General features: G+C 43.3%; 2 protein-coding genes across 3 annotated transcripts in view; both read left to right on the top strand.

Moving 5' to 3' along the window:
- Positions 1 to 2,227, top strand: part of LEO1 (LEO1 homolog, Paf1/RNA polymerase II complex component) — a 44,328-nt gene extending 42,101 nt beyond the window's left edge. Inside the window, exon 12 of the mRNA XM_059181562.1 lies at positions 1,990 to 2,227. Within this exon, the coding sequence (XP_059037545.1) occupies positions 1,990 to 2,094 (105 nt within the window). The 3' untranslated portion in view covers positions 2,095 to 2,227. The remainder of the gene's footprint in view (positions 1 to 1,989) is intronic.
- A 4,146-nt stretch (positions 2,228 to 6,373) lies between these two features.
- Positions 6,374 to 17,194, top strand: LOC131836292 (RNA polymerase-associated protein LEO1-like). Of its 2 annotated transcripts, none has more exons than XM_059181560.1 (8): positions 6,374 to 6,585; positions 7,675 to 7,820; positions 8,935 to 9,019; positions 10,104 to 10,198; positions 10,699 to 10,833; positions 12,593 to 12,731; positions 13,607 to 13,766; positions 15,383 to 17,194. In XM_059181560.1, exons 1-8 carry the CDS (start codon positions 6,439 to 6,441, stop codon positions 15,436 to 15,438), a joined length of 963 nt encoding a protein of 320 aa, XP_059037543.1. In that variant the 5' UTR covers positions 6,374 to 6,438; the 3' UTR covers positions 15,439 to 17,194. The 2 variants fall into 2 exon arrangements, with proteins under 2 accessions (XP_059037543.1, XP_059037544.1); XM_059181561.1 differs by having other exon boundaries at positions 6,385 to 6,585; positions 12,596 to 12,731.
- The last annotated feature ends 525 nt before the right edge of the window (positions 17,195 to 17,719 follow it).

The following is a 17,719-nucleotide window of genomic DNA, read 5'->3' as shown; positions in this document are numbered from 1 at the left end:
TTTACTGTGCTTGCCTGTAGCTGCTGGGGAAATCAGTCCTTGCAGGATTTCCCAAGCAGAATTCTGGAGCGTCTTAGCCCCAATCGTGGATTAGGATTGGTGCCATCTGGATTTGTTTGGAGGGCCCTGACCATCTCCAGCCACTGGGCCCGGTCCCGCATCCTTTAGAACAGGCTCTACCACCTTATACTTTTTTATTTCAACTTTTTCTTTAAATTCCAGTTTATTAACATACATTGTAATATTAGTTTCAAGTAATTTAATGATGCAGCACTTCGATACAATGCCTGGTTCTCATCACAGCAAGCGTCCTCCTTCATCCGCATCACTGTGTCACCCAACCCCCTGCCCCCTGCCCTCTGGTCACCGTCAGTTTGTTGTCTGCAGTTAAGAGTCTGTGTCTCGGTTTCAGGCTCTACCACCTGTGAGAAGTACCATGTCAGTTCTTTAGTTCACTCAAACTAAACTCCTTAGAGAATTTTAGAGCTGAAGGATAAACTGAGGTTTAGGTAGGGAACAGTGCCTCAGGGGGCTTGCATGTAAAGTGTTTAAGACTTCTGGCTGAAAATTAGTGAAAAGACAAATGGTGGGACTGAATGTCCTCTTTGCCTGTGCTGATGTTGGGTTGGGAGAGAAGGGAAGCATCTGGGTTTGCTCCAGGCTAGGAGGTAGGAAGGAGCACTAGTCACACCCTGGGGTGAGATCCATCTTCCAGCACTGCTGTTTGGATAACTTGACTGTTGCCAGCTGGAAAGGAAGTGCAGGAGGACTTCTGACTCTCTTTTTGAGTTCATAACGTTCCCCTTTGAATTCTCCTTGGCACTTCAGGTCTGTGAGGATGTGTTTGGGATAATAAAGCAGGAAGCAAGTGTGGGATGGTATCTGCTCCTCAGAAGTCCAGCCATGGGGACCATCAGAAGAAGTAGATGCACCAGCCTGTGCATCCAGAAACTTTCTCTGGTTATAGCAGAGATGCCTGGCTTTCCCCAACTTCAGCCTTTGACTATTCACCCTGTTTAATTTTGACGAGGAAGACGGTTAAGGCAGTTCTGGAGTGTCATATTCTGTACCAGTTCATTTTAGTTACTATTGGATATTATTTAGATGTTGATATATTTGAAATCTTTCTGTAAAAATTGTTTTTAGATAACTTCCTGAATTGTTTCTATTAGAACATGGTACATGATTTTAACTAATGCGAACTCGTGTAATAGGCCTTTAACTTCTTTAAATATTTTTATAAACTTTTATGATGTGAATTTTTAGTATATCCAAAATAGGAAATCTTTATTTTAAAAAATTAATGGTCTTTAAAATACTGAATTTTATTTTATTTTTTTAAAGATTTTATTAGAGTGTACGAGCAGGTGGGGGGGGGGCAGAGGGAGAGGAGACTCTGCTGAGCAGGGAGCCCCAGATGGGGTCTATCCCAGGACCCCAGGATCATGACCTGTGCTGAAGGCAGACTCTTAACCTACTGAGCCATCAGAGTGTGCCCCTAAAATAGTGAATTTTAGATAACAAAGAGGTGAAATGCTGAGGAAGCAGAGGAAAAGTTTAATCACCCAATCACAGTAAAAATATTCAATAGGATCAGTGGTTCTAACAGGCAGACTTCTTTGGAGAGCCTCAACTATTCCCAGGATAGACCTAGTTTCCAGTTTCCCTCTATGCTATTCTTCATGTACAAGGCCTCCCTTCCAAGAGATTGCTTATAATTTCTTGGGTCTTCCTTACGGTCCTGAAGTTGGGTTGTTTTGTAGTTAGTTTGTAATTAGCTCTGGATAGTTGTCATTTTTCAATGCTTCTAGTACTGGGAACTGGCCATGACCTTCACCACTGGTTTTATTCATTTGGTAAATGTTCTTATTTTAAAAATTACTTTATTTTGTGTTTTCAGAGGATCATTCAGCTCAGAGTACTTTTGATAAATCTTCCTAGAAATATTTTCTATTGATTTTCAGATTTTTAAAAATTTTATTTGTTTAGGAAGGGGAACCTTCTGGAAAGAGAAAAGCAGAAGATGATGATAAAGCAAGTAAAAAGCATAAGAAGTATGTGATCAGTGATGAAGAGGAAGAAGATGATGATTGAAGCACAATGTGAAAACATTTTATGTATTTTTGTACAGTTTATTAAATATGATGTAAACATGAGTTATTTTGATTGAAATGAATTGATTTGCTTTTGTGTAATTTTAATTGTAATAAAAATTTTTTTAAAGCAAGTCTCTTTTCAGGAAATCTACTTTATCTAAAGCAAGTTGATTTTGTTTAAACTTCACAGGAAGTCTTAAGTTTTAGTGAATTCCTGGGCTCTCCCCCTCCCCAACCCCCCACAAAGAAGCCTCCTAGTCAGGGTCAGGTGAGGCAAGTGAGGCATTCCTCTGGAGTTCTGAGTTTAAGGGCCCAGAAAGAGCTTCTTGTGCTTGTTTCAGTTTGTTAGGGCTGCTATAACTCTGTACCACAAACTGGGTAGCTTAAAACCACAGAAATGTATTCTCTTACAGTTCTGGAGCCTAGAAATCCTAAATCAAAGTATTGGCAGGGTCACTCTCCCTCTGAAAGCTCTAGGGAAGAATCCTGCCTTGCTGTGTGTTCGAGCTTCTGGGGCCTCCTGGCAGTCCTTGGCTTTTGGCAGCAGAACTCTGTTCTTTCCTTGGCCTTTACATGGCTTATTTCCCTTTGTTTGCTCTGTGTCTCTGTATGTCTCCAGGTCTTCCTCTCCTTATATAAGGACACCAAGCAGTGTGTTTAGGACCAACCCTATCCAGTAGACTTCTTAATTATATCTGGAAAGACCCTACTGCTAAGTAAAGTCACATTCTGAAGTTCTGGGTAGATATGAACCTTGTGTGGGAGGGTCTCTATTCAGCCCATTATAGTAATCAAGATAAATGATACCATGATATATGACGTTTAAAAAAATGGAACTAATGCAAAAATCCATAATGATTAAAATGTCAGAATTTTATGTAAACAGGACCTGATGGCTGAAATTAGGGTAAAACAAGTGAGGAGAATTGTGCAAGTACAGAGCTGGATGGATCCATGCTTTTCTTAAAAATTTGATAATGTATTCCTGGGTCTTTCACAAGAGGCTTTAAAAAACATTGTATTGGGGCTCCTCAGTGGCTCAGTCAGTTAAGCAGCCAACTCTGGATTTCAGCTCAGCTCATGATCACAGAGTGATGAGATCGAGCCCTGTGGTCATGTGCTCAGCAGGGAGCCAGAACCGGCTTGGAATTCTCTCCTTCTTCTGACCCTCCCCCTGCTTGTGTGCACACTCACGCTCTCTAAAATAAGCAAATGTATTTTTAAAATAAATAAAAAACATTGTATTGCAGTGTGGTCATCTAGGTCACTGAGATTTTGACATCCCTTATATGTTTCACTCAAGGTAAGTGTCTCACTTTTGCATCTCAGTCCTGGCCCTACTTTCTCACAGCATAATGGCTGGGATCCAAAACTGAGCATCCTAAGAGAGGGAGCCAGGTAAAAGCTATATTACCTATCACATCCAAATCCAACACCTATTGATTAAAGTGAGTCACTCATGTGTACCTATATTCAAAGGGAAGGAAATTTGACTCCTCTTGATGGTTGGAATGGCAAAGAATTTTCAGGTATGTATTATTTTTTAAAATCTTTTTAAAGGGTTTATTTATTTTGGGGGGTGGGGTCATGTGCTCAGAAGTTAGGGGAGGGGCTGAGGGAGAGAGACTCAAGCAGCCACGTGGAGGCTGACTCAGGTCTTGATCTCATGACCCTGAGATCATGACTTGATGAAACTGACTGAGCCAATGAGCCAACCAGGCGCCTGTGCAGGTATGTTTTAAATTTACCACACACATATTTGTCTTTTCTGTGATTTTCTTCTACATAGACTAATGAACAGAGTCTACCCAACTTCCTTTCTAGTGCTGTTGGTACAGTCTGGGAGTGCTGGTTGTGGGAGGCTTACCTGAAACCTGACTATGGAGAAAGAAAAATGACATCCAAAAAGAAGGTCCCAAATCACCAAGGTGCCATTTTTTTTTTTTCCTCGTGTGCCACTTGCCTAACACCAAAACCTTCAGTCTCTTGCTGTTTCTTGGTTAAACAAATTATTAAAACTATGCCTGGCTTTTAAGAGCCTTCATTCTGTCTGTCCTTTTTAAGGCAATATACTTTGTTTTTGTTTTTTTAACTAGTAGAAACATGTATTCGTTATTAAGCTCTTGTCTTTTCATCTCCAAACCCACCCTTTTTTTTTTTTTTACCAAGCTTGGTGGTGCTGGGGCCAAGATTCTGCAGGCACATCTCATCTTTGCCAGCTGCCCCCTGTTAGGGGGCGCTGGAGAGAGACTGGAAGACTGAATAACAAAGAAGAGATTGCTCCTTCCTGTTTATTTATGGAACTTTCTGGAAGCTTCCTGTCAACTTGCAGTTTTTCTAAGAGGGCCCACAAACACCTTCACCTCAGCAGAGGCAGTACCTTCCCACAGCAGCTCATCCAGTTTGCAGCTTTACCAGCACTTGGAGAGCCAGCTTCATTGTATCTCCCCGCGCTGCCCCGCCCGAGGCATCAGTGCCAGCTGGACACTTCTCTTCCTCAGGTATGAGTTAAACATTAAACTTTTTAATGTTTAATAAGTCCACCTCTTCCTTCATTCCCTCATTTCTAGAGGTGGAAACCTAAGTAAAAAACAATTTTTAAAAAAAATTTAATTCTATCTGTATAGACTGCTGGTGTGTTTTCTGTTCCCAACTTGGACCTGACTGGGTAGTCCAGGAGAGAAATCCTCAAAGATGTGATTTGTAGAGGAGTTTGAATGCAGGTCTGAGCTCCTCGCCAATGAAAGGGGATGCTGGTAACGCATGGTTGGTGGCACTGCATCCGATCACCCCTCTGGTTGAGGGCTCAAGTGGCTGTTAGGCGTAGTGACTATACTGCGGACTGTGGTGAGGGTGGGTACTTCGGAATGTCCTGGAGCACTTATGGAAGAATATTACAAGCTTAGGTCTTTAAACATTCAGCTCAGGTCAGGGCCAGAGAACCAGTGAGCTTTCCTCACAGCCTTAAAGGAATCTCCTGTCTCTGAGGCAGAGGGCTGAGGTAGCTGACTATTAAACATTCACTTGTGCGGTTGCAGAATTGCAACATTAGTTGAATTCATAGCCTCTTGAAGTCTCTCATGTGAAACGACATTGCTAGAGAAAGAAGCTAAGGGTGGGATGTCTCTTTGGACTCAGATGAAACAGGAAAACTCCATTTGCTAGTCACTCTATGCCTCTGAGAAGCAGTTTGCTTCCCTGTGTCTGAGGAGCCTGGGCTTTCCTTGCTTGAAAACATGGTAATAATGTTAGCTGTGGCAGTTTCCATTCTCCTCAAGACTCAGCCAACTGCATGCTGTCTGCCCCACTTGCTACCAGTCAGCCCATCACTAGGATCTCATCCTACCCTGACAAAGCACGAACTCCTAGCTGAAGAAGAAATGCTTATATGCCAGAAGAACTACAAGGCTTTGCTGATAAAGGGAAAAGCCTAGGGAATACTGTGGAACTATGTTCTAGGAATGTGAAATGAAGGACAGACTATAACAATAGCTTGGGCCAAATGGACTGGTTTGGGGCACTTACACATTCAGGATCTGGTGTGTTAACACATACAGCAGGACGTGGTCCAGAGCTGGTTAGCTGCAACCTACTGGTGGCCTACTTGTAATGAAGCTTCCCTGGCATTATGTGGAGGGAATCCAAAGGCTTAGGGAGATAAGAGTGTTGGATTAAACCTATCTTGTGTGACCTGCATACCACCTCTCACCTTCTCCAGCTACTCAGCTTCTACCCTGGGAGGGCCAGATGAAAACAACATCTGATATTCCATAATTTCTGAGGGTCATGACTGGTTTAGCAGGGTAGCTGTGGCTCATGGTCTTTGATGAAGCTCCAGGCAAGCTGTTGGCTGAGAATCCTTTATCTACAGGCTTGCCTGGGACAGAATGATCTGTTTCTAAGATGGCTCATTCGTGCTCTTTGCAGGCGGCCTCAGTTAGTTGCCCCATGAGCCTCTCCTTAGCAGTTTGAGTGTCCTCATGTCATGGCAGCTGCCTTCTCCAGAGCAGTGAGCTGAGGAAAGGAGGTGGAAAAGCCACAATATCTTGGCTTTGCCTTAAAAGTGAGGTTGTATTCTATTGGTCACATAGACCAACTGTGACACATGTTGGAGGAGACTGCAAGGGCAGGACTATCAGAGGCAGGAACCACTGGGAACTGTGTTGAAAGCTGGCTATCACAGCAGCTTTGCCTTCCACCAACCAAACTGGCCACCTTCCTTCTCCATAGATACTTGTCAGGCTTCTGGGGGCTAGGCTCAGGGAGCAAATTCAAGGTTGGCTTTGTGGAGATTTGGTTTCTGAATCTTGGGGCAGTGTTGAAGTGATGGGCTAAAAACCATATGAAGCACCTCAGAGAAATTAATACTTTGTGTTTTTCTCCTGGCATTGAAGCTCACAGTAGGACCATGGATCTGTTTGGAGACATAGATGACATTTCTTCAGAGAGCGATGGGGACAGTGAACAATCTATTCCAGGGCAGCCTGCTGTGAGTATAATCATTAACCTCAACAAGTCCCATGGCTTGAAGTAAAAAGAAAGCTTCAAAAGCTGAAATGTCTGGTTTCTATGGAGAGAGGATATTGATAATTGAGTAGTGGTCTGAAACACCTGAGGAATGGGTGACTTTCTCAGTTATGTTGAGAATTGTGGATATTTGCAGGTACAGAAAGAACTGCTCAGAATGAGGTTGATGCCAAACTTTGGGGCTAAACTGTGAAGACTCATAATTTGAAAACCTTTAAGTTTTTCTTTTCTTTTATTTATTTATTTTTAAAGATTTTATTTATTTATTTGAGAGAGATAGGTAGAGATAGAGAGAGCATGAGCAGGGAGGAAAGGAAGAAGCAGACTCCCTGCTGAGCAGGGAGCCTGATGGGGGCTCAATCCCAGGACCCTGAGATCATGATCTGAGCTGAAGGCAGACGCTTAACGACTGAGCCACCAAGGGTGCCCCTTGATTTAAGTTTTCCTTTTCTTTTCTATCTTTGTTTCTTTGTTTGTTTCTTTTTTTTTTTTTTTTTAAGATTTTTAAGATTTTATTTATTTATCAGAGATCTAGAGGGAGAGAGAGAGAAAACAAGCAGGGGGAGGGGCAAGCAGAAGGAGAAGCAGGCTCCCTGCTGAGCAAGGATCCTGCGATCAGGACCTGAGCCTCAGGAAGACGCTTAACCAAATGAGCCACCCAGGCGTCTCTGATATAAGTTTTTCCTAACACAAATCTGTGCCAGAAAGCATGTGCTATTTAACTTTCTTCTCTGATTTAAAAAAGTTACTTCATACTGGGGGATTGTACATCTTCACAGTTCTGTCATTTACTGTCTTATGCAAACCAGATATGTCGACAAAATTGGTATTTTTTCTAGTAATGCCGGCTAAAAGATCTTGTTTCCCATGGTGATATTTTTGGGGGAGAGGATGAAATTTTAGGGAGAGGCCTAGAGGGGTTGCTAACTCTTTTGTTTCTGAAGTGGTATCTGAATTTATTTTTAGTCACATCTGTATCTCCCAGTACCCTAGAAGAGCTAGAGCATTTTCAGTTTCACTTCAAGCTCTCACATCCTGATTCCTCTCTTAGGATGAACGTGGAGTGCCTCAGAATCAACAGGAGGAAGAGCGGATTTCTGAAACCAGAATAGAAGTAGAAATCCCCAGTATCAACTCTGATTTAGGAAATGAATTGTACTTTGTTAAACTACCTAAATTTCTCAGCATAGAACCCAAGTAAGAGGACTGATGAAAGTTTTTTTTTTTTTTCAAGATATTAATTTAAAATATGTGAGATGTAAATGTTTATAAAGATGGGAGATTCCTCATATACCTCTGGAAAAGTAAATTTAGGATGTGCTGTGGTAAAAAATGATGAGTTAACTGCTGTGATATTTTATTTTATTTTTAAAGGTTTTATTTTATTAAGATTTTATTTATTTATTTGTCAGAGAGTGGGTGAGCACAAGCAGGGGGAGCAGCAGGCAGAGGGAGAAGCAGGCTTCCTGCTGAGCAGGGACCCTGACAAAGGTCTCCATCCCAGGACTCTGGGAGCATGACCTGAGCCGAAGGCAGATGCTTAACCGACTGAGCCACCCAGGTGTCCCTAAAGATTTTATTTATTTATTAGAGAGTGCACCAGAGAGGGGAGGGTCAGAGGGAGAAGCAGACTCCCTGATGAGTGGGGAGCCTGATTTGGTGCTTAATCCTGGGACTCCGGGATTAGTACCTGAGCTGAAAGCAGATGCCTGACCAACTGACTCAGACACCCAGGTGTCCCTCAATGTGAGAATTCTAATGTGAATGAGTCTTCTAGCATTTGTCACTTACAAATAAACCAGCATGATAGCTGACAAAGGTGTTTTTCACTAGTGTAAAGCTGAAAAATCAGAAAATGAGATGGAGAAAGTTTGCTAGAGAAATCATAAATGTTCAGTGCAAAAGCCACTATGGCTAGAAGAGACAATGATTCTGGACAACAAAATAGTATTGATGGGTATTTTTTGTGAAGGTTCATGTGTATAAGCTCTTGAGTAATTAGCAGGATACTTTTCTTTAAAAAAAAAAAAAAAGTAGAAAGATAAGACCATGTCTTATTTATATTTTAGAAGACCTATTTCCTCAAACAAGGCTTGGAATTGTTAGTCACACTTGGATTTTATTTCCGATATTTTAAAATCCGATTTCAAGAAAATACACTAATTTGCATACTTTCTTAAAATATTACATGAAGTTGTTTGTCTCTGTGACTTTTAACATATTGGTGCATGTTGTAAAGATGATTATTTTATAAGCATTAATAATATTCATTACAAAAATGGCTAATATGAGATTAAAAAATGGTTTTTAGACCTTTCGATCCTCAGTATTACGAAGATGAATTTGAAGGTGAGAAAGTGCTTGACGAGGAAGATAGAACCAGGTTAAGATTAAAGGTACTATTCTATACTTGATTCTTTTTTTTTTCTTTCCAAGTTTTTTGTTAAGTAAAACAGATAATTATTTGAGACGAGATTATGAAATGATCTTTTATGTTTACTCTTTAGAACAAGGACTGAAATGTCTTTTGAGAATATTTTTAGGGGAGAAGTTACATACCCTTTTAAAAAAACCCTGTAATTCTCACTTTTCTAACCTTTTCCTCCCAGTTATAATTTTTCAATGGAAGTAATGATAAAGATTCTTGAAAATTGTTAGCTACTTCCTTTAGGATAAATATTTTTAGGTATATGAACTGCCTCTGCATTTTATCGTGGGTAGGTCCTTGCAGCTTCCTCAGTAGCATTCTCTCAGGCTCTCTATGGGATTCCGACTACGCACAAAGAGAGGCCTTGTCTGCAGGCGGTTCCTCTCAAGAAGACCTGGGATGGCAGGACACTGTGGTGTTCTCACAGGGCTCTTGTCTTCTTGCTTCGGGTGGAGATGAGCTTCTGTGGGGGCAGAACCAATTTTTGTGCTACCTTTGTGATTTGGAGTTGCCTCCTATATGGGTAGGACACCTTTGAACTAAAAAACAGGGCAAAGTAGAAGTCTCAAGTTGAAATTGTTGATTTCTTAACTTTATATTCTTTTATCTTTTAATTTTTCATTTAATGCCCAGGACTTCCCTGTCTTACTAGGTTAGGCTTACTAGTCCCTCTTTCGTCGGGTTCACAGCCCTTCAGGTGTACTTGCGATAGGCACAGGTCCCCATTTTAACTGTCTATCCCATGTGGACCCAAAGCCTCACCCTCTCTTCTTTGGAGCTCCTGGTGTGTGTGGTAATCCCCCCGTCCTGCGTTATACTTGGATTCTGCTTCCACTGCCATGAGCTTGCAAAAGATTTAAACAAAATAGTTTAACCAGTATCTCTCGGTGTTTGTAGGGGGAGGGTTTCAGCATTGCCTAACGCACTAGTTCTCCTGTGAGCTTCCTTTAGCACTACATACCAACTCTTGGCACATGATTGTAAGTCACTGGAGGGAAAAAGAACACGCAATTGTTACATTGGTTTTCTAATGCTTTTGTGTTTTGAACCAGGTAGAAAATACGATAAGATGGAGGAAACGCCGGGACGAGGAAGGAAATGAAATTAAGGAGAGCAACGCTCGGGTGGTCAAGTGGTCAGATGGGAGGTGAGCCCATGATGCCCGGAGGGCCCTGGAAGACCCAGAGGAATGCCTGGGAAGAACGGGGTTCTCTGTGCAGGACCTTACTTTGGGGCCATCTTCCATTAAAGAATTAAACAAATCTAGGCCTTGGAGATGACACCTTCGAAGTGGGCCCAGGGTGTGATCAGATTCATGGTAGCAGCCTCCTGGGGGGAAAGCCTAATGCTAGCTCACTTGCAGGAGCTGCTATTGGGCAGTACACACTTGTATTTTGGGAACAAAGTGTTTCTGTCTTATGAAGTGGTAGAGATTGGGAAAATGACAAAACAATTATATTTCAAGTTGAAGGATGAATTTTACCACCTTTGGCTTTAAAAGGGAATATGTTATTTACAGCACCTCTGTTTTTCTCATGAATTCAGGACACGGTTTCATAGCATTTTCAGTAAAGCCTATAGGGGAGAATGGAAACTGTGGGCTTTGTCGAATGTCCACCCCAGTACTGAACAGTTTTTTGTTTGCAGCCTCTCCCTGCATCTAGGCAGTGAAGTGTTTGATGTCTACAAAGCCCCAATGCAGGGCAACCACAACCACCTGTTCGTTCGAGAAGACACTGGTCTACAGGGACAAGCTGTGTTTAAATCCAAGCTCACCTTTAGGTAACTGTTCATGCTGACCAGTTGTTACTGGTAGTTAACGAGCAGCAAGGTGGAGAGTCGTGCAGAAAGCCTGGCTCAGCTCTGACAGACATGATTTCAAGGTGCAGCTCACCAGGCGCGTGGTTTGGTTCACCTCTACCACAGATCGCCGTTTCTCAGAGAGTCAGTCCACGCTGTCAAAACCAACCCAAGACCCCCGTATAAACCAAAAGACCAGTGAATGAATTCACGGTGGTCAGTGCACCTGATAGGAGGCCTAGGAGACTGGTCTTCAGTGCTCGGCTGGCCCATGTCCTTTGCCTTCCATGGAATTTAGCTGGGAGGCTGGCCAAGCATAAGCCTGTTGTTGATGTGTGCACATGGTAGAGAAAAGGGCGAGATGACCACAGGAGCTGCGGCTCGACCCCAAGCTAACGGGTGCTCCATATCTAGCCTTTTCACTGGATGCTATTGGCTCTGCTCCTGCACACGCCTTCCCCTAAGGTCCCCGCGCTGTTGTCTTTCATGCGGCTGTCCTCCAAGTGGGGCATTTAGCCGACTAACAGTGTGCACAAGGTTTCTTTTTGAGGTCATGGAAATGTTCTAAAATCAGATTGTAGGGGTGCCTGGGTGGCTCAGTCGGTTAAGTGTCTGCCTTCGGCTCAGGTCATGATGCCCATGTTCTGGGATCGAGTCCCTTGTGGGACTCCCTGCTCAGCAGGGAGCCTTCTTCCTCTCCTTCTGTTCTTCCCACCCTAACTTGTGTTCTCCCTCTCTCTCTCAAATAAATAAATAAAACCTTTATAAATAAATATATCAGATTGTAATAATGGTCACACAACTTTATAATTTTTTTAAAGAAATTTATGTATTTGAGAGAGAGCGCACAAGCAGGGGGAGTGGCAGGCAGAGGAAGAGGGAGAAGCAAGCTCCTCACTGAGCGTGGAGCCCAATGTGGGGCTCGACCCCAGGATGCTGGGATCGATGAGTTGAGCCTACGGTAGAAGCTTAACTGACTGAACCACCCAAGTGCCCCTCACTCTAATTTTTAGTTTCCTTATCTATAAAATGAAGATAATATTGACTTCACAGGGATGAGTATCAGTTAAGTCAAATATGATGTCATGCGGTGCAGAGACCTGGTGTAATAAATGCTGTTCAAATCCAGCCTCTTCCCGAGCTTTCTCGAATGGAGGTGTAAGAGACAAAGGATTCTATGGCTTGCTTTTTTCCATTGTGCTCGGTGTTTCACATTCCATACGTCCCATCTCCCTCCCGTCTCAGGGACGCTCTCCTAAGGATCTCCCTTTCTTCTTTCTGATATGATGTACTGCTTTCTGCACTGGGGACTCCCGGTCCAGTGCTGTCCTGAGGCTCCTTGCTTTGACCTTCCTTCTAATCATATTCAGATGGAGGGATGCCTGTTTCATTCTTGAATCACTTCTGGCCTCTGCACCACCCTTATGGAACTGAGATTTCCTGTCCCTTCTTTTCTCTCTGAATGTCGTCCGGGGGTGGGGGGGTGGGGTTGTTTCTTTGGAAAAGCCTTTGACCTTACCTCCTGCTCTCCTCCTTCCTCTACTTGCACTTCGCCCCATGCATTCGCTGGAGATGGGACAGAGGGAGGAAGCAGAGAGTGAGGAGGCTCAGAGTGCCAGGACCCGTGGCCTGGCCTCCCCCTCCGCTGAAGGGGTAGTGGTCACTGTCCGTGGCTGTTGGTACGTTGATAGAACCGCCTCTGACTGTTCTTAGTCTACAGGGAGGCATTCTTGTCTCCCAGCAGACCTCACTCTACAGACTGTGCCACACACAGGAAGATGACCCTGCCGCTTGAGAAGAGATGCTCGAAGACCCAGAGGATTAGACTCTTACCGATGGCTGGCCGTGACCCTGAATGCCAGCGCACAGAGATGATTAAAGTACGTCGGTTAAGCTTTATCCTGGGATTTTTTGGGTATTAAGAGCTGTACTTTCCAGAATATTAATTCACAATTTTGTGTGGCCACAACCATCTTATCTTGCTCCTATCAGGGAGCCAGCTTCAACCCAAGTGTGGCATGTCAGTGGCCACTGGTAAGATACAGCAAGCCAGACACTCGTATTCTCTGTTCAGTTTATGAGATTTCAGGGGAAATCTGATAATTAAAAAAATGTAACCTTTGACAGCTATCATAAAACTTTGTTAGCCAGATAGCTAGGAAGGTCGAAAAGATGTTCCTGACTCTCTCAACACCAGCTCTGCCTTGTGAACACCAGTGTGTGGACGGCCAGGCGGAGGACGCGTGTGACTGTTCTGCTTTGGGGCTCAGGGATCCTTCCCTACCAGCACCTCCCCGTCCTGTCATCAGGAGCTGTGGGGAAGCTCTCTGGGGGGGAAGGGCCCAGACGGGACCATCTGCTCACCACTGTAGTTCGGTGGAGCCCGTGTGCGCCGGGTGTCTGTCTCGGGTCAGCAGACACAGCCTCCCTCAGGTGTCCACTGGGCGTGGCTGAGGTTCCTCAAGCTGCTTGCTGCTCTCTGGGCTCTGCCTGGCAGCAGGGGGGACACTACAGCTCCCGAGGCCACGTGTGTGCCAGATCTGACTGGGTGGTTAGCATGAGGGGGCCTTCTGCCCCTTCAGCCTGTGCTCCCTTCACGCCTTGGAACTCAACTGCACTGAGTGATCACGGTGTGAGGTAACGGGTGTGGCATGGAGAGAACTGTTTTCTGAAGACAAGAAATGTAGTAAATCTAAGTTCAAGTGGGCAGAAAGGTAGTTCATTTTTTCAGTTAAAAAGGTTTGCTTCTTTACAGAAAGAAGAACGATTGAGGGCTTCTACTCACGAGACAATCCATCTGTGGGAGAAGCAGAACCAGCGGGGGCTGAGTGTCCCCTGCCAGGACCCCAGCAGTGCCTGTGAGGAGGAGGAAGACGCTGAAGCCATTAAAAACCATTACCAACGGGAGCTCCAAGGTGAGCTGGGCATGGAGGTAACATGTCTTCTGAGGGTTGCAGGGGCTGGTGGGCTTTTACTCCCTGCCCCGCTGTGATTTAGTGAGGATAACAGTACAGAGGACTTGTATTTTTACTGTTTTTCTTAGGGCCATTTTCCCAGAGAAAAGCTTAGCTAGGAAAATAAACAAAATCAATTAAATAATTTATGTCTTTGTGGAGGAAAACATGTAATGAGCAGTTTGCCTTCTTGTGTAATTGATGCAGTATTTAAATGTTGTAGTTTTTTGTTTTGTTTTGTTTAAAGATTTTATTTATTTATTTGACAGACAGAGATCACAAGTAGACAGAGAGGCAGGCAGAGATGGGGGAAGCAGGCTCCCCGCTTAGCAGAGAGCCTGATGTGGGACTCGATCCCAGGACCCTGGGATCATGACCTGATGGCTTTAACCCACTGAGCCACCCAAGCGCCCTAAACTTTGTGGTTTTTAATATGTGCATAAAAGCTGTTGGGTGTTTAAAAGTGATGACTCTCTCTCAGAACAAAAACTCTCAAATTGAAGTCATTTAAGCATGTCTGAAAGTTATATATCCCTTCTCATCAAAATTTTAAGAATGTTGGGGGCTCATTCCATTAAGTGTCCGCCTTCACCTCAGGTTATGATCCCAGGGTCCTTGGATCGAGGCCCTTGTTGGGCTTTCTGCCAGGTGGGCAGCCGGCTTCTCCCTCTCCCCACTCATGCTTTCTTCTATCTCTGAAATAAATAAAATTGTAAAACACAACAACAAAAAAACAAAAAGAAGAAAACTACAGGCTTTAATATACCGAATTTTATTATTTTTATTTATTTATTTAAAATATTTTATTTATTTATTTGACAGAGAGAGATCACAAGTAGGCAGAGAGGCAGGCAGAGAGAGAGGGGAGGAAGCAGGCTCCCTGCTGAGCAAAGAGCCCGATGCGGGGCTCGATCCCAGGACCCTGAGATCATGACCTGAGCTGAAGGCAGAGGCTTTAACCCACTGAGCCACCCAGGCGCCCCAATATACTGAATTTTAGATAGAAGAAGTGAAATACTGAGGAAGCAGGGGAACATATTTCAAGTAATATGATTGGAATGTCAGCCAGTGTAGAGTGAGGAGGAAGTGTCCCTCCTGCCCTGATCGTTGCCCAGGAGAAGCCCTGATTTGTGAGGCCCAGTCGGCTCATGTCGTGGACATGGGTTGCTGCTTTGGGGTAGACTTCTAATGTGAAGGGCTGGCTCCCCCATCAGCTCAGAACCGCTTTATTTTTTAATTTTAATTTTTTAAAAAAGATTTTATTTATTCATGAGAGATTGGCAGAGGGAGAAGCAGGCTTCCGGCTGAGCAGGGAGTCCAATGCGGGGCTCGATCCCAGGACCCTGGGATCATGACCTGAGCCAGAGGCAGACGCTTAATGACTGAGCCACCCAGAAGCCCCAACTGAGTTGCAAATATTGAACCTCCACTTGGTCAGTTGGTGAATTAATTTTTAAAAATACATTTTTGGATTTAGTTTGCTAGTATTTTATTGAGGATAGCTCAAACAATGGTAGACAGAATTCCTAGAAACATTCGATATTGAATTTTACATCTTCCCTTTTGTATCTGTTCAGGAGATGAGGCCTCCGGAAAGAGGAAAGTGGGGGGTGAAGAGGAAGAAAATGACTAAAGTATAAAACGTGCCCTCATGTATACATTGTACTGACCTTTGAGGAATACAGGTTTGAACTGCGCGGGTCCACTTACAGCTTTTTTTTTTTTTTTTTTTTTTTTTTTTATATATAAATATGGTACGGTGCTGTAATGAATTTTCTCTTCCTTTTGGTTTTCTTCATAAATTTTTTCTAGCTTGTTTTATTATAAGAATATATAATACATTTAACAAGCAAAATATGTATCAACTGTGTTATCAGTAAGGCTTCTGGTCAGCAGTAAACGATTAGCAGTTAAGTTTCTGGGGAGGTAAAAGTTATTCTCGGCTTTTCGACTGTGCAGAGTTGGCACTCCTAAACCCATTATTCAGCAGACAACTGTATATTGTTTCCAACAGTTTGTTTTAAAGCAATCATGACATGACTTGTTTTGGTTGAAATGATGAATTGAATCGCTTTTGCATAATCCTAGTTGTGAATAAAAAATGTTCAGAAGCAAGTCTGTGACTTCAGAAAATCCATTTTTCCCTAACTGTTCTGGGTCTTGGGTTTTTGTGCATTTTGGCTGCTCTGCCCCACCTCATCCTCCCTGCTGGATCCCAAGGTGGGCTTTGGAAGTTCAAGTCAGGTATCGCCTCTTTAGGATGTCCTCCTGTCCTGCTTAGCTGGGTCTGCGGCCCATCTGTGGATTGTCGTTTATTTCCATAGGTATGGCACAAACTTTCTGTTGACCACATGGCCCTGTGGTCTTGTCAGAGCAGGCACACCATGGGAGGGGTCACTCGATGCCAAATGCTTTGCCAAGCACCATGCTGGCCCTACTAGTTCTAATCCTCAGAATAACCAGGAGGCAGATGTTGTTAGTCCCACTTTACAGACTTGGAAGCTGAGGTTTAAAGAACTTTAAGACCAGAGACACGTTGGTGGCTCAGTTGGTTAAGTCTCTGCCTTCGGCTCAGGTCATGATCTCAGGATAGTGGGTTCGAGCCCCCTGTTGGGCTCTGCACTCAGTGTGGAGCCTGCTTGTGACTCTCCCTCTGCCCCTCCCTCCTGCTCGCATGCTCTCTCAAGTAAATAAAATCTTTATTAAAAGAAATACCTCTATCCAAAGCTTTTTCCTCCCAAGTAAAAAAATAAGCACTCTTAAAGAAGTTTTTATTCATTTATTTGGCAGAGTGAGAGGGAGAAGCAGGCTCCCTGCTGAGCAGAGAGCCTGATTCGGGGCTCGATCCTAGGATCCCGGAATCATGACCTGAGTCAAACACAGAGGCTTTAACCTAAAGACTGAGCCCCTCAGGCGCCCTGGAAAGCTTCACATTTGAAGGACAAAAGACGTTTGGTGATATTGGACCCACATATGGCTGGCCACTCTCATTTGGTTCCTAAAAGAGCAGGGGCAACTCTGTTGGTCATGAGGACACTGTCTCCCCAGGGCCACTCAGACTCCTAGGAGCTGAAGGTGCCAGATGGTACAAGGGCCTGAGCCTCCTGACTTCCAAAGAGGACAGGCGTCCAGACATGCAGGAGAGAGTGAGCCCAACAGCCATCCCTGGGAGGCCAGCCAACATTAAAGATGCAGTGGGAAGGTCTTTATTCCCCTATGTTTCAGAATTCTGAAATTCTTTAATTATCGGACACTTACCCTAAAAGATTGCTCAAACCCATTAAAACACATTTCACAGGTTTTCTCTTTTGCTTGGTGGATTTGGTAACTGGTAAGAGAGTGCTTTGCTGTAAAAATCATCTTTAGTTTACTGGTAGGATTGGCTGAGAGGTCCATAAGACTCTTGTTTCTTTGCTTTTGTCAATTCACTTTTATGGCCAGACCAGACCAGGTACCAAAGGTATTTCAATAATAGGAAATCATTATTTTTATGTGTAAAGATGGTCAAGTATTGACAATTTTATATGGCTTACTGTAACAGACTGGGATAGAATAACTACAGGAAATAAGCTTGTCCCTGAAGGGTTACGTTAGAAAGTTTAGAACATAAGAACTAATGGGAAATTTCAAGTTCAAGTCTATAGAATTTTTGATAAACTTTATTGAAATTATTTCAGTATGATGGAAGTTCTAAATGCCTATAGTACATAGTCTTCAAAAGAAACTTCACTGTTAGGAATCAAGCTTTATTTAATTATCAGTATATTTAATATCAGTAATATTTGAGTAACAAGACTTATGGAGCTAAATTCTAATGCAGAATAGAAGGACCAAATTACAATGATGTAAAAATATAAACTCTGCTTATAAATACATTTTCTGAATTTAAAAATAGTGAAGTATTTCTTTGGTAA

Source organism: Mustela lutreola, chromosome 7, assembly GCF_030435805.1.
Source record: "Mustela lutreola isolate mMusLut2 chromosome 7, mMusLut2.pri, whole genome shotgun sequence".
Lineage (NCBI taxonomy): Eukaryota > Metazoa > Chordata > Mammalia > Carnivora > Mustelidae > Mustela > Mustela lutreola.
Note: the sequence above shows the minus strand (reverse complement) of the source record. Positions and strands in the feature narration are given on the sequence as shown.

What these genes read in the sequence shown, in the direction of transcription:
- LOC131836292 (XM_059181560.1), top strand. Translation starts at nt 6,439, where the DNA reads ATGAAGCACCTCAGAGAAATTAATACTTTGTGTTTTTCTCCTGGCATT. An exon ending in AAATCCAAGCTCACCTTTAG is followed by an intron (nt 10,834 to 12,592) that starts GTAACTGTTCAT and finishes CTTGTCTCCCAG; the next exon opens with CAGACCTCACTCTACAGACT. An exon ending in TTACCAACGGGAGCTCCAAG is followed by an intron (nt 13,767 to 15,382) that starts GTGAGCTGGGCA and finishes GTATCTGTTCAG; the next exon opens with GAGATGAGGCCTCCGGAAAG.